Source organism: Aotus nancymaae, unplaced genomic scaffold (genome assembly GCF_030222135.1).
Source record: "Aotus nancymaae isolate 86718 unplaced genomic scaffold, 86718_ANA_hifiasm-v0.15.2.pri h1tg000011l, whole genome shotgun sequence".
In the NCBI taxonomy this organism is placed as follows: domain Eukaryota; kingdom Metazoa; phylum Chordata; class Mammalia; order Primates; family Aotidae; genus Aotus; species Aotus nancymaae.
Window position 1 is genome coordinate 50,336,496 of NW_026988422.1, and position 13,846 is coordinate 50,350,341.

Here is a 13,846-nt window from a genome sequence, read left to right on the forward strand (position 1 = left end):
TTAGAAAGATAACAATATAACCAACTATTTGCTCTTCATGTTTAGTTTGAGAAAAAGGAAATAATTCTCTTGGAAATACTTTCTCATCTTTATCTCCTATTTGAAACTAGCTAACCTGTTGGCCACCAGGATCTAAGGTGACAATGATGGGAAATGAGTTCATGACCTGGCTTAAATTTTTAATCACTGTAAAAATACTAGCAACACACATACTAAAAAAAAACAAAAGCAAAAAAATCCCCACCAATTTATTTTACTCACTTCGATTCCATCCATCAACTACTTTGAGTAGGTCCTATTATTTAAAATGAAATACATAAGCACATGAATCTTCAGAGGATGAGTAATTTCATGTCCCAATGGAACAATAAAAAACTCATAACTGGCCGAGTGCGGTGGCTCACGCCTGTAATCCCAGCATTTTGGGAGGCTGAGTCGGACGGATCACAAGGTTAAGAGATCAAGATCAACTAGGCCAACATGATGAAACCCCTGTCTCTACTAAAAATACAAAAATCAGCTTGGCTTGGTGGCACACGCCTGTAATCCCAGCTACTCCGGAGGCTGAGGCAGGAGAATCGCAGGAGAATTGTTTGAACTGGGTAGGTGGACGTTGCAGTGAGCCAAGATTGCGCCACTGTACTCCAGCCTGGCGACAGAGCAAGACTCCGTCTCAAGAAAAACAAAAACAAAAAATTCATAACCAACCATCAAAGTGACTTTGAGATTTCTGTATAAACACTGATATTACACATTTTTTTTAATACTTCACTTTGCTTTTCACTTTTATGCCTCCAGGTTTACTACAGCTAAGAAGAAAAAATATATACATGTGTGCACACACACGCACACAGACACGAATGTAACTTTTTAAAATTCAGAATTTGAAAGGTCCAGAAAGATAGTCACTAAGAAACTAACGTAGAATAGCCACAGGTGATTAAAAACGTTTTATGAAAGGCACATGGAAATAAATGGCAACAAAATCTAACTTCATGGTAATCTCACATTCCACGAATACTGAAATGAAAATCACCGCATCAACGGACTGTGGTTCAGGTGGAACGTATTCTCGTTTGCTAAGGAGATAGATGCTTTTCATCTAAAAGCAGCGCTCGTGGCGAGGGGGCTTAAGGCCACAAAACCGTGGGACAGCAGGAAGAAGAAAAACCAGTTATCTCCACTCCAGCTGCCCTGACTCAGACTCCTAAGCTTCGCTTATAAGGATCCTCTTGTAGGCAATGACTGGAGATGGAATCCTAAAGCACAGGTGAGGCGGAAATCCTCCTTCAAGGAGAGCCGACTGAGGAAGCCAGCGGCTAAGAATTGGCGGGATAGGATACCTCTCTCTTCGCCCACGGCGGGCTGTCATAGTAGCCGCCGTTCTGCCACCCACGCAGCTTTCTAAGCCACCTCTAGGTTCCCTAGCGCCTTCAGTGGGGCGGCCGGCCGCTCCCAAGGGCTGCAAGAGGAGACTCGGAGTGCTGAGCCAGCCTCGCTCCCCACGCGGTCTGCTCTTAGAAGGCCTGCCCGCCGGCGAGAGCCAGCCCAAGGCGCAGACAACCGACGAGGCGCCAGGCTCGGCAGGGGATTGCTTTTGTCTGGGGCCCGGCCGAGGTTACGTCCGTGCCTCGCGCGCACCCGCTCCGCGTTCACTCAGCCAATCCGGCGCTACTCGCGCGCCCAAGAGCGGTCCGTGGTCCTACTCAGGCTGGGCCGGCTCCTTCCCGCTCCCAGTACTCAGCACCCGAGTTCTCACTCCTCCCCTCACTCTCCACGAGTTCCACGCCTCGGGGTGTAGCTCCGCCCCTGTCCCCGAGTCCGCCCCCGCAACCTCCAGAGCGTGTGCTCTCCTTTCCTCTCAGTCCTGCCATCTAGCTGCCTTGGGTCTCGCGCTCCGCAGAACGGCCAGACTCTCTCCTGCCTCGTTCCGCCGCCTCCGCGCGCTCTCCCCGTGAGGCCACCGGACCTCCAATTCCCAACTTGCCTCCTCGCTGGACTGGGGGTCGCGTGTCTTGACTCCGCCCTCTCCCGCGGACCCGCGCACTCCTGGCGCGGCCTCTCCCCCACGCAGGCCACGAAGCACTCTGCGGTCTCCCCCTCCTTCCCCGCTCTCCTCGCGCTCTCCTCGGCGAGCGCGCTCCCGGCCCGCGCGCTCCGGACTCCGGTTTTTCCCGGCCCCTGCCAGTGCGGTGACTGCGCTGGGAAACATGGCGACCGAGGGAATGATCCTCACTAACCACGACCATCAAATCCGTGTCGGAGTCCTCACAGGTAACCGGGGGAGGTGGTTCGGGACCGCTGAGGCTGCTGTCCCTGACTTGCCGTAGGCTTTTCGCCTGTGGTGGCCCTTCTCTGCGGCCTCGGGAGGAGGGAAGGCTGAAGAAGGGAACCGCGGGGGTGCATTTTACAACCGCTGAGAGCTGCCGGAGATTGTGGGTGTTCCCGCGGGTCCCCCTCCCAGCCCCCCAGGAGCCTAGGTCGACTCCATGGGATGTCAGGCCCCAGCGCCTTCGCAGACGAAGTCCCTGGCCCCCGGAGACCGAGGGGCCGGTGCGGAGGGCGCTGCGGGGCTCCGCGCTCTCGGTGCAGGCGGCGGGATCCCGGCTCCGCAGGCTGAAGCACGCCGCTCTCTGCTGACCGGGGCGCCTCCTCCGCTAATGCTCTTTTGGCAGAGGGGGGAATCCCATCTCCACCCCCTTCTTCCCCTTCCCCCCACCCGGGCGGCCCCACACCACTAGCTGTGCTTGCCCGGACGGGACTCAGGTGTTAATCAGATGAAACTGCTCTTCCTCGGGTTGTCCCTCGCGGGCCGGGCATCCCCTCAGCCACCCTTGGGGCACCCTTCGCCTCCCTCGGGGGATTGGGGATCAGCTTGCGTCCGGACGTCGGAAAGTGTCTGCATTCTGTCTTTCCGAGCAAAGGGGCCCTCTGTCTGCCTCGGCGTTTCCTTAGCGAAGACTGGCTGCAGCCTGCGGCCGGGGATCCAGCTCTTTTTACTTGAGAGGGAAGGGATTCCCCTACTCGGGCTTCTCTCCCCCTCCCTTCTGGGAACCCCCACCCCGTTGGAGCGTCCCGAGGCTGCTGAGGAGCGCACCTTTCCCGGGTCGCGTTTCCCTCCCTCGCAGAAGCCGTGTGTGCTCTGCATGTCTGATTCTGTTGCGCTGAATTTGGTTAATATCCGTCACTTCGGCGATCGGCAGTTGCTGCAGGGCATGACTTCCAAGATGAACAGCGAGCCGATTTGTAGGGGTTTCAGCTGTGGTTCTGTTGTTGGCAAGGTTTATGTGTAATTGAGTGGCGAGGCGGGGGTTAAAGAACTATATTTGGAATCTGAGGGCTTACTTTGGAGTGAAGGAAATCCAAGACTCAGTGATGTGATTTCGGAAAAAGAAGCAATGTGGACGGGAATCCTAGTGTTTCCCTTCTTTTTTAAATTTTTTTTTTTAACTGTCAAATTCTGACAGGTTGAGATGGTGCTCGAGAAGGGACTAAATCGAATAAGACTTGGTTTTATTATTAGGCAGAAAAAAAGGTCTGAAACTGCCGGTAGATACTGAGTGAAAAGCTTAATTGAGCTGCTGAATTTTATGAAAAGGGGATATCCAATGGCCCCTTTTCTCTTTTTTAAGTAAAGGATTGCCTTTCCCTGGTATTCTTTCGGTATGTCGATGGCGATTAATTGAATTTTCCTATCGAAAGACCCTGAGATACAGAAACTAGTCTAAACCAGTCGCAGAAAAGGGAACCCCCAAATCCGAAGGTGCGCTGTTCTCTTCTTTTGGTCCTGAAACTGTTTGGTTATGTGAAGATTCAGTTGTATTTTAGAATTTCTGGAGCTGATATTGCCAATTTTCGAATAATCTGATGGCAGGATGTGAAAGAGTATATCCTTCATCCACCCTCAACTTGCGCTTTAAGTTCTAGCCTTTTTTTTTTTTTTTTGACAATTAATACAGTAGTGAGAAACCAAAATATGTCAGCTGTCTGTAGAAATAAAAAAGGCCATAGATGTTTAAAAGTTAAACCGTAGAAATATTTTTTAAATGAACATTTTTTTTACTTAAGCTTTCACGTTAAATATTAGTTTCATTTAATGAATCATCTTACCTTTGTGAAGTGACATAGCAGAGAGGCGTTGTATAGACTGCTTTGAAAGATGCAGCCCTTATCTGGTATCCTTACCGTCTAATGTGGATAACATTGATAGGCAAACAAGTGAAGAAACATTGTATGTAATTATTGTACAAAAATTTTCTAAATACGTTACCTATGAGTTTGGGGCTAACTGCAAAAGAAATTCCATATTCAGATGGATTAGGGGTGAATATGACTACCTGAAGGTAGAATTCAGTATAAAGTCAAGAAGAAACTAGGAATTTTAAAGGGATTTGAAAGCCAGCATCCACCTTATACATACATAAATATGTATTTGATGATGAGGCTCCTGAGCAGAATAAAAATGCAATGTAAAGGCCTTGAAAAGCTCAGGTGGAATAGGTAAGTGGCATAGGTAAAATGTCAGAGAGAAGATAATAATTAACATTGACAGCAGAATTAAAGACAATCAGGGGAAGCTATCTTATGAGAATGAAGTATAGTAGTCTGGGGGGAAAAGTCTAGGGCCAGGAACAAGGTTGTAGCTGAAGGAATGAAAAGGCAGCTGCAGATTTGGAAAAAGTGATAATAGTGGAAAATAGGTTTTGATGATAACATGAATATTTGAAGTCAGAAATAACTCAGGCTTTTTCTTGAAAAGTTATTGATACAGATATTGTCTACTATGATGGAGAGGAAACAACGTTGATTTTTCTCAGTCTGTAACTAGTGGATTTCATTATCAACAGCTTAATTTCTGTGGTCTTGCCTGATATACCATATGATTTGGGGGAAAGAACAAAAATGAAGCTGTATTATACAATTTTGTGTATTCTAGAACTTCAAGTGTTGTGGTTTTACCATGTAGAATTATTCTTTACTGAACTCAAGTACTGTGATTTCATACTAAAGAAAGTTGTGTTGAATTGTAGTTTTCGTAAATTATAATTTGTGACTCTCTTAAAAGGTGGAGGGCCTCTTTTAAAAAATCTCCTTGGCATGCCTCATAATACTACTTTGAAGTATTTTATCTACATCTATTTTACAAAGATAGTGGAAAGTGTGATCTACCCACACACACATTTTTACAATATGTTACTTAGTATTTTGTGAAATCATATTGTCATTTCTAAAGTTTTTAATTGATTTCTTTGTGACTTTTTTTATTACCTGTTGAAAAATACTTGTACTTTGAAACTTTTCATCCTTTAGATGATTTTGTTACTTTGAAACTTTTCATCCTTTAGACGTTTTTGTTATCTTCATTTCAGTTATGAATTTGCCAAATTTACCACAGTCTGTTGAGACTTCCTATCAAATGAATTAACTGTATTAGGTTTATGAAAGAATAGTGGTAGAAAGGGAAATATTTAGCAGAAGCATTTTTTTTGCTTCATTATTTTGATTTTTTTTTTTTTTTTTGAGAGGGAGTCTCACACAGTCACCAAGGCTGTAGTGCAGTGTCTCAATCTTGGCTCACTGCAATCTCTGCCTCCTGGGTTCAAGAAATTCTGATGCCTCAGCCTCCCAAGCAGCTGGGACTACAGGCGTGCACCACCACGCCCAGCTAATTCTTTTGTAGTTTTAGTAGAGACGGGGTTTCACCATGTTGACCAGGATGGTCTCTATCTCCTGACCTGGTGATCCCACCCACCTTGGCCTCCCAAACTGCTGGGATTACACGAATGAGCCACGGCGCCCGGCCTCATTATTTTGAATTATTAAGCATTTGAAAATGAGATTATGATAATTAATGTAACATGGATATTCTACTCAAACTAATTTTTTAAATCAGGAAAATGAGAACATGTATATGTATAAAATAGGCTGTATATGGAAATATTTTATATTGAATACTATTTTCCATCTCTAAGAATAATATCTTTGTTTGAAACTGTCTTATGTTGTCTTGACAGAAATGAAAGTTACATGGTGTTTGGTGACCTAAGGTCTACTTTGAAATATTTGTGTGTCTAATGTTCTGTACTTCTATTACTATTTATAGCAGAGACTAAAGGTAATGTGCTTAATGAGTAACATGAAGCAAATAAACAAGTATCTGCTACTTTAAAATTAGAAACAAGATGTGGGGGAGATGTAGAATTAATTTTTTTCTTTTGGAGGATGGAGTCTTACTCTGTTGCCCAGGCTGGAGTGCAGTGGGGCAATCTTGGCTCACTGCAACCTCCGCCTCCCAGGTTCAAGTGATTCTCCTGCCTCAGCCTCCCAGGTAGCTGGGACTACAGGTACACAGCACCACACCCAGTTTTTTGTGTTTTTTTAGTAGAGACAGGATTTCACTATATTGACCAGGTTGGTCTTGAACTCCTGAACTCATGATCCACCCACCTAGGCTTCTCAAAGTGCTGGGATTACAGGAGTGAACAACTGTGCCCAGCCTATACTTAAAGTCAGTATCTTGAATGTGTCACTCTTCACATAGTTTTTTCTATTTTGAAAGAAACTGTTTATCAAAGCAGCATACTAGTTTTACCACTGTAAAAGCTCTGCAGAAACATTACTAGGAAAGTAATGACTACATGTATGCATATAATGTAGAATCTATTCCATCGGCTACTTAATATCATATTAGTTATCTACAGCTAATGTTTGATGCCAAGTTACTTAGCTAAAGATGATAATCTATTACCTAAATTGTCATGAATAGTGGCATGAGTGAGAAAAATATACAAATTTTTGGGAAAGGGCATTTTTAAAAGTCATATTTTTGCTGTAGTTATATACATTTTAATTGCACTAACCTGTTGATTTGAAATCAGTAAGAGATACTGGAACAAATATAAGACTAGGTACCACAGATTAGGTAAAAGACTAATTGTAAATTAGAACACCAAAAATATTACAGTAACATGTAGGGAGTATTTCAGTTATTCATAAATGAAGTCATTCAAAGTATTTTAAAAACAAGTTCTAAGCCAAGCAGATGCTATTCTTATAACTCTGCAATTGTTCAAGCATTTAATTTTTTACATTCTTAAAACCTATTCTTGTATATTATGTGTCATTATTATTTTCTGAAAAGCCCATTTACTGATAAGAATATATGCATATTATATCCGTTTTGAGAATAGGTATCATTAAGTAGGCAAATTATATTATATCCTGCTAAGTGGAATTGTGTGTTCTGGCAAACTTACCTGTTGTTTTCAATATGTGTTTTTAATATTGACCTATATGACTGTTGAAAGGAAGCCTATTTGTTGAACTAGATTGTTCTTCTGTGAATTTTTTGTTGGAAGCAATGTATTAGACAATTAAATGTTTTGTCAAAGTAGGAAAATGTTAAATTAATTTCTAATGAATATACTTAGTGGTATCATCATTGGTCAAAGACTTGAAAAAGTGTTAGTTGCTACACAGTAAGAATTTTAACTATATTAAAAACACATGACTGATTTCAAAGTGAATATACTTAATACTGTCATTGCCATATTAGTGATATTAGTTGCTATACAGTAAGAGTTTTAAATATATTAAAAACACATATGACTATTTGACTTCAAACAGGCATATAGTAGAAAATCAACAGTATGTTTTTAGGGAGAAAGTGATGAATAAGAGTCTATTTTTACTCTTACTGGTGATAGATTCCTGGCTAAGTTGAACAGGATGTTTTTAAAAACAGTCAGTGAAATAGATAAAATCTATTACTCTGTTTTGTAAATAGGATTGAAGAACAATGAAATGTATTTGGAATTTGAAATGTTAAAAAAATAAAAGGTCCTGAAAAAGAAAGTAGTGAAACCACAAAGGATTTCTTCCTTCGCATCTGGGCTTGAGAAGATAAATACCAAGGAAGAAGAAAAGATTGTTTAACCTGCTTAGAAGTAATTGGGACTGTAGTAAATATGAATGGTATATTATCTTACTTTCATTAAAAAATTCTTTTGTGTGACCTCTCAAGAAGGAAATGTCTAGTGAAATATTGCTAAGTAGAAGTTCTATCCAGGTTCTTTAGTGAATTTATAAACTAACTTGTATGTAATCAATTAATTTTAACTAAGTAGAGCTTGAAAATTTTGTGTTTGAACAGCCCCAGCAACTTTAACAGTAGCGTTGTCAGTATTTATACATTTATAAAGAGTATGATTAAATTTACCATGCTTTAAAAAGAATTCTAAATTTGAAAAATAAAGGAGCAAGGAAAAATAAAGGAACAAGTATATGGTGAAAGAGTTGTCACCATAATTTGGGGCATGCTTCTCAAACTGGAGTACATGACATTGTGTCAGTGGATACCATAAGGTTTAGAATCTAAGCTGTGGGAACAAACAAAATTTTTTAAGTACCGATTTTACTTGATGGTATTAATTTAAATAACTTTAATATTAAGGTAAGCATGAGTAAATTGGACAAAAAGTTTAGAATTCATGTCAGGTTTTAAGATGAAATCAGAAACTTCATAGAAATTTCAAGTGAACCCATATATTTCAAGTGAGCTCCAGATCTCATCATTCTTCTGTTACTGGAACTTTGGCAAAAAAATTAAGGAGCACTGGATCATAGAAAGAACGCTGAAAAAACAATGTTCTCATACTATTCTGGCTAGTAAAGTTTTATAACCTTAAGTATATTATATAACCCTCTCTCAGGTTTTCTTACCACTAAAATGAAGAGATCACTCTTTAAGATCACTTCAAGGCTCTCATGGCAATATATATTTCTATCTTTCAGCATTCTGACCAACAGGAAAGAGAAATATAGGATATTAGACCTAGTTAACTTTTTTCTATCTTTCTAATGGGAATGATTATAGAGGGGAGTAGGTTATATATAAAAATGCAAGAGAATAAGAAATAGAAGAATGATCAAAGAAGGAAAATATTTAGTTTTTTTATTAAATTTTTGTGACATTAATCTTTTTATTATAAGCAGTCTTATACTTAAATTTCAGACAGCTCAGGACTCACTTTGTCAATAAAATATTTCCTTGGAATTCTCTTCAATGATGCCTTTCTTCGTTTTCCTTACAGTGTTTATAAATGTTGTCTATACCCTATAATCATCTGCATATGGGAGGCTGCATGGTGTAGCTTAAAAAGGAAAGAACTTTGGAGTCAGTTAAATTTGGATTTCAGACCCTCATTTGACCTTTATTTTGGGAAGTCATTTAACCTCTCTGAATTTCAGTTTTCTTCTCCAAAATGAAAATGGTGATACCTACTTACAGAGTTTTCAAAACTAACAGAGCGCATGTGGAAATGCCTAGCATTTTCATTTGAGATACTCAGTCATTTTTGGTTCCTTCCTCTTTGTATGTTGCTTTGGAGCAATTTGCTGCTGTTTCATGTATACATGTCTTATTCAAAGTAGATTTTAAAGTTCTTGAGACATATGGTTGTGTTCTTTACTTCTTTTGTGTCTTTCTGTCATAGCACCTGTTAATGAAGTAATTGGATAGAAGGTGTTTAATAAAAAAATTGAGTGGTATGAAATTTATATAGTACCTTAGGAAACACTTAAGTAAACCAGAACTTGGCTATTATTACTAAAATGACATTTCAGGGTAGATGAACTGGGGTTGAATAGTTTTTAAAAGGTATATTTTTCTGGTAACAGGATGATATTTATAATGATGTGTTTTTGAGATGTTTTATAGTATTAAATTTTGTATATTGCTTTAGTTTTGTATCATTTGTATGATTATTGTAATGAAATTTGATATCTTAAAAACTAGAAATTTGAAATTATAGGTAAAAAATTCTTAAAATGCTCTTATGTTTGAAGGTTGATTATGCCGATCAAAACACTGATAGGAGTCAAAAGTTATACGTCTTCTCCCACTTTCAAGATAATAACATTTTACTACAGTTTCCTTACCTTTAAATGGGGGTAAGTATGTTTACATTGTTGGGTTAATGTGAGAAATGAAATATATTAAATATTCAACACCTACTATGTACCAAGGCCCTATACTAAGTGAGGGATACAATAGTGATTAAGACAGTTCAATCTTTCTTGTTTTGGAGCATATATTCTAGCACTACCATGAAAACATTATTCAGTCAAGTTGGATATTGACGATTTCAAGGAATAAAGTGCTTTTATATTTTATTTTTTAAGTAGATAACAAGTACAAGCACCAAAACTGTTTTTATGTCAAGCCATTTTTTTTTTAATAGAAATTATTTATTTTTTGAGATGGAGTCTCACTCTGTTCCCCAGACTGGGGTGCAGTGGTGCAATCTCAGCTTGCTGCAACGACCACCTCCCAGGTTCAAGCAGTTCTCTTGCCTCAGTCGCCTGAGTAGCTGGGATTACAGGCGCCCGCCACCATGCCTGGTTTGTGTGTGTGTGTTTACTAGAGACAGGGTTTCACTATGTTGGCCAGGCTGGTTTTGAACTCCTGACTTCAAATGTTCCGCCTGCCTTGGCCTCCCAAAGTGCTAGAACTACAGGCATAAGCTACTGTGCCTGGCCTTTTGATATAAATTTTTAAACTACAACCTATTTCCTACTTTCTAAGATAGAAGATATTAAACATAATTTTTTTTTTGTTTAATCACGTTTAAATAATTTTAGCTAACGTTTATTAGGCAGTTATATGTTTTATTTTTGCTAAGCACTTTGGATATGTTATTTAATCTTTACAATTTTTATTAAGTACTATCTTACTCCTCTTATATTGACTGAGGAATAGAGAGGTTAAGTAACTTTCTAAAGACTGCATCAGTGGCAGTGGCAGTGGCAGAATTCAAGCACAAATATGACTGTGCTTTGCAATTATAGTTTTTTTTTGTTTGTTTTTTGTTTTTTTTCTGAGATGGAGTCTCATTTACTCTCACGCAGGCTGGAATGCAGTGGCGTGATCTTGTCTCACTACAACCTCCACCTCCCAGGTTCAACCGATTCTCCTGCCTCAGCCTCCCGAGTAGCTGGGACCACAGGCGTGTGCCACCATGCCTGGCTCAGTTTTGTATTTTTAGTAGACACGGGGTTTTACCATGCTGGCCAGGCTGATCTTGAACTCCTCACCTCAAGTGATCCACCTGCCTCAGCCTCCCAAAGTGCTGGGATTACAGGAGTGAGCCAACATGCCTGGCCAGCAATTATATTTCTACATTCTATTCTGAATATCTGTTACTCTAAAGTGATAGTATATTTCCATAACGTTTTTGGTTTTCAGGTTTTACCCACTTGCCCTTCCTCTTCTGGTTTCTAATCTATGTCCTTGGGAACCACATAAACTTGCTAAGAATTATTTGTGATACTACATCTAGTTAGACTTGAAGTGAGGGTCTAAAAGCAAGTATTTTCACTTTGTGTTCAGGGTATCAGAAAATGAGTAGGTATTACTATAATAAATAGCTTTATTTCTTTGTATAGTACTTCATGATTTTAGGATCATGGCTAAATGTGTCTGCCTGATGCTGCAAATGTTAATAAAAATGCAGAAACTCATGAGTGAAAGAGATTAAGTGCAATCTGAATGCTAAGTGAAAATGACATGTTTCCTTTATTTATTTTTCTTTTAAAAAACACATTAAAGTGCACTTGAAATCAACAATCTTTAAAGTCTAATTCACGGTTAAGAACTGTTGGCTATCTTATACACATGAAAGTGAATAGAGTAAAAATACTACTTTTGGTTGGGTGCGGTGGCTGATGCCTGTAATCTCAGCACTTTGGGAGGCCGAGGTGGGTGGATCACCTGAGGTCGGGAGTTTGAGACCAGCCTGAGCAACATGGTGAAACCCTGTCTCTACTAAAAATACAAAAATTGGCTGGGCGCGATGGTGCGCACCTGTAATCCCAGCTACTCGGGAGGCTGAGGCAAGAGAATCGCTTGAGTCCAGGAGGTAGAGGTTATAGTGAGCCAAGATTGCGCCAGGTTATAGTGAGCCAAGATTGTGCCATTGCATGCCAGCCTGGACGACAGAGTGAAAAAACAAAACACTGTCTCAAAAAACAAAACACTACTTTCAGATGTAAAAAGATGAAGAAACATTTACACAGTGGTGCTCCCTTCTTTACTTTCACCTAAGAGTCAGTACAGGACATTTTGATTATAGTATAAACTTTAAAAATTATGTTTTCATAAAATTAATATCCACATTGTAGAAGTTAAGTTTGAATTAAACTGCAAGTAGGTACTACCCAAAGCAATCTACAGATTCAGTGCAGTACTATCAGTGACATTCCATACCAATGACATTCTTCACAGAAATAGAAAAAAAAAAAAAGTGAAAATTTGTATGGAAACATAAAGGACCTGGAATAGCCAAAGCAATCCTGAACAAAAAGTGGAGGATCCAGAACAAAGCTGGAGACATTATACTATCAGACTTCAAAATATGCTACAAAGTGATAGTAACCAGAACAGCATGATACTGGTGTAAAAACAGGCACATAGACCAAAGGAACAGAATAGAGAACCCAGAAATTAATCTTCATATCTACAGCCAACTGAGTTTTGACAAAGGTGCCAGGAACACTTGCTGAGGAAAGGACAGTATCTTCAAGAAATGTTTCTGGGAAAAAGGATATCCATATGCAGAAGAATGAAACTAGAGCCCCACCTCTTATTCTGTACAAAAATTAACTCAAAATGAATCAAAGACCTACATGTAAGACAGGAGACTATAGAACTGCTAGAAGAAAACGTAGGGAAATGTTCCAGGACATTGGTCTGGGAAAAGATTTTATAAATAGGACCTCAAAAGTACAGGTAATGAAAGCAAAAATAAACAAGTAGATTATAGCAAACTAAAAAGCTTATGCACAGCAAAGGAACTAATCAACAGAATGAAAGGCAGCCTATAGAATGGGAGAAAATATTTGTAAACTGTTCATCTGACAGGGGATTAATACCTAGGATATACAAGGAACTCAAATATCTCAACAGCAAACAAACAAAACTGCAGAAAACTCAATCTGATTAAAAAAATGGAACATTTCTCAAAAGATACACAAATGGCAAAAAATATATCAAACAATGTTCAGCATCACTAATCATCAGGAAAATGAAAATCAAAACCACAGGAAGGTATTATCTTACCCCAGTTAGGATCACTATTATCAAAAAGGCAAAGAAGAACAAATGCTGCCAAGGATGTAGAGAAAAGGGACCTCTTATATACTGTTGAAAGGAATGTAAACGAGAACAGCCACTATGGAGAATGATATTGAGGTTCTTTAAAGGAGTGCAAATAGAACTACCATGTGATCCAGCAATTTCACCACTGGGCATTTACCCAAAGAAAAGGAAATCAGTATACAGAAGAGACATCTGTACCATATTTATTATAGCAGCACTATTCATGATAGCCAAGATATAGACTCAATCTAGGTGTCCAACAGAAGATGAATGGACAAAGAAAATGTGGTATACATACATAATGGAATACTATTCAGCCATAAAGAATGAAATCCTGCTTTCATAGCAACCTGGATGGAACTGGAGGACATGATATTAAGTGAAATAAGCCAGGAATGGAAAGTTAAACACTGCATGTCCTCTTATGTGGAAGCTAAAAAAAAGTTGGTTTCACAGAAGTAAAGTAGAACAGAGGATACTAAAGGCTGGGAAGATTCAGGGGAAGGGGATATCGGGAGAGATTTGTTGAAGAATACAAAATTACAGCTAGACTGGATAAATAAATTCTAGTCTTCTGTAGCACTGCAGGGTGACTATAGTTAACAGTAATATATAGTTTCAAATAGCTAGAAGCAGGATATTGAATGTTCCCAACACCAAGAAATGATAAATTTTCGAGATGATAGATAT

The 13,846-nt window shown here is 39.6% G+C and overlaps 1 protein-coding gene and 1 pseudogene across 20 annotated transcripts in view; one reads left to right on the plus strand and one right to left on the minus strand.

The window, feature by feature from the left end:
* Nucleotides 1-1,358, minus strand: part of LOC105707200 (small ribosomal subunit protein uS2-like) — a 44,016-nt pseudogene extending 42,658 nt beyond the window's left edge.
* Nucleotides 1,359-1,852: 494 nt separating this feature from the next.
* GPHN (gephyrin) overlaps nucleotides 1,853-13,846 on the plus strand; it is a 689,448-nt gene continuing 677,454 nt past the window's right edge. For 13 of the 20 annotated variants that reach the window (XM_064374956.1, XM_064374955.1, XM_064374958.1 and 10 more), the window contains exon 1: nucleotides 2,169-2,274. In XM_064374956.1, coding sequence (XP_064231026.1) covers nucleotides 2,211-2,274 — 64 coding nt within the window. In that variant the 5' untranslated portion in view covers nucleotides 2,169-2,210. Of the gene's footprint in view, nucleotides 2,275-13,846 lie in introns of all 20 variants that reach the window. The other 7 variants (XM_064374964.1, XM_064374972.1, XM_012438040.2 and 4 more) reach the window with 1 other exon arrangement.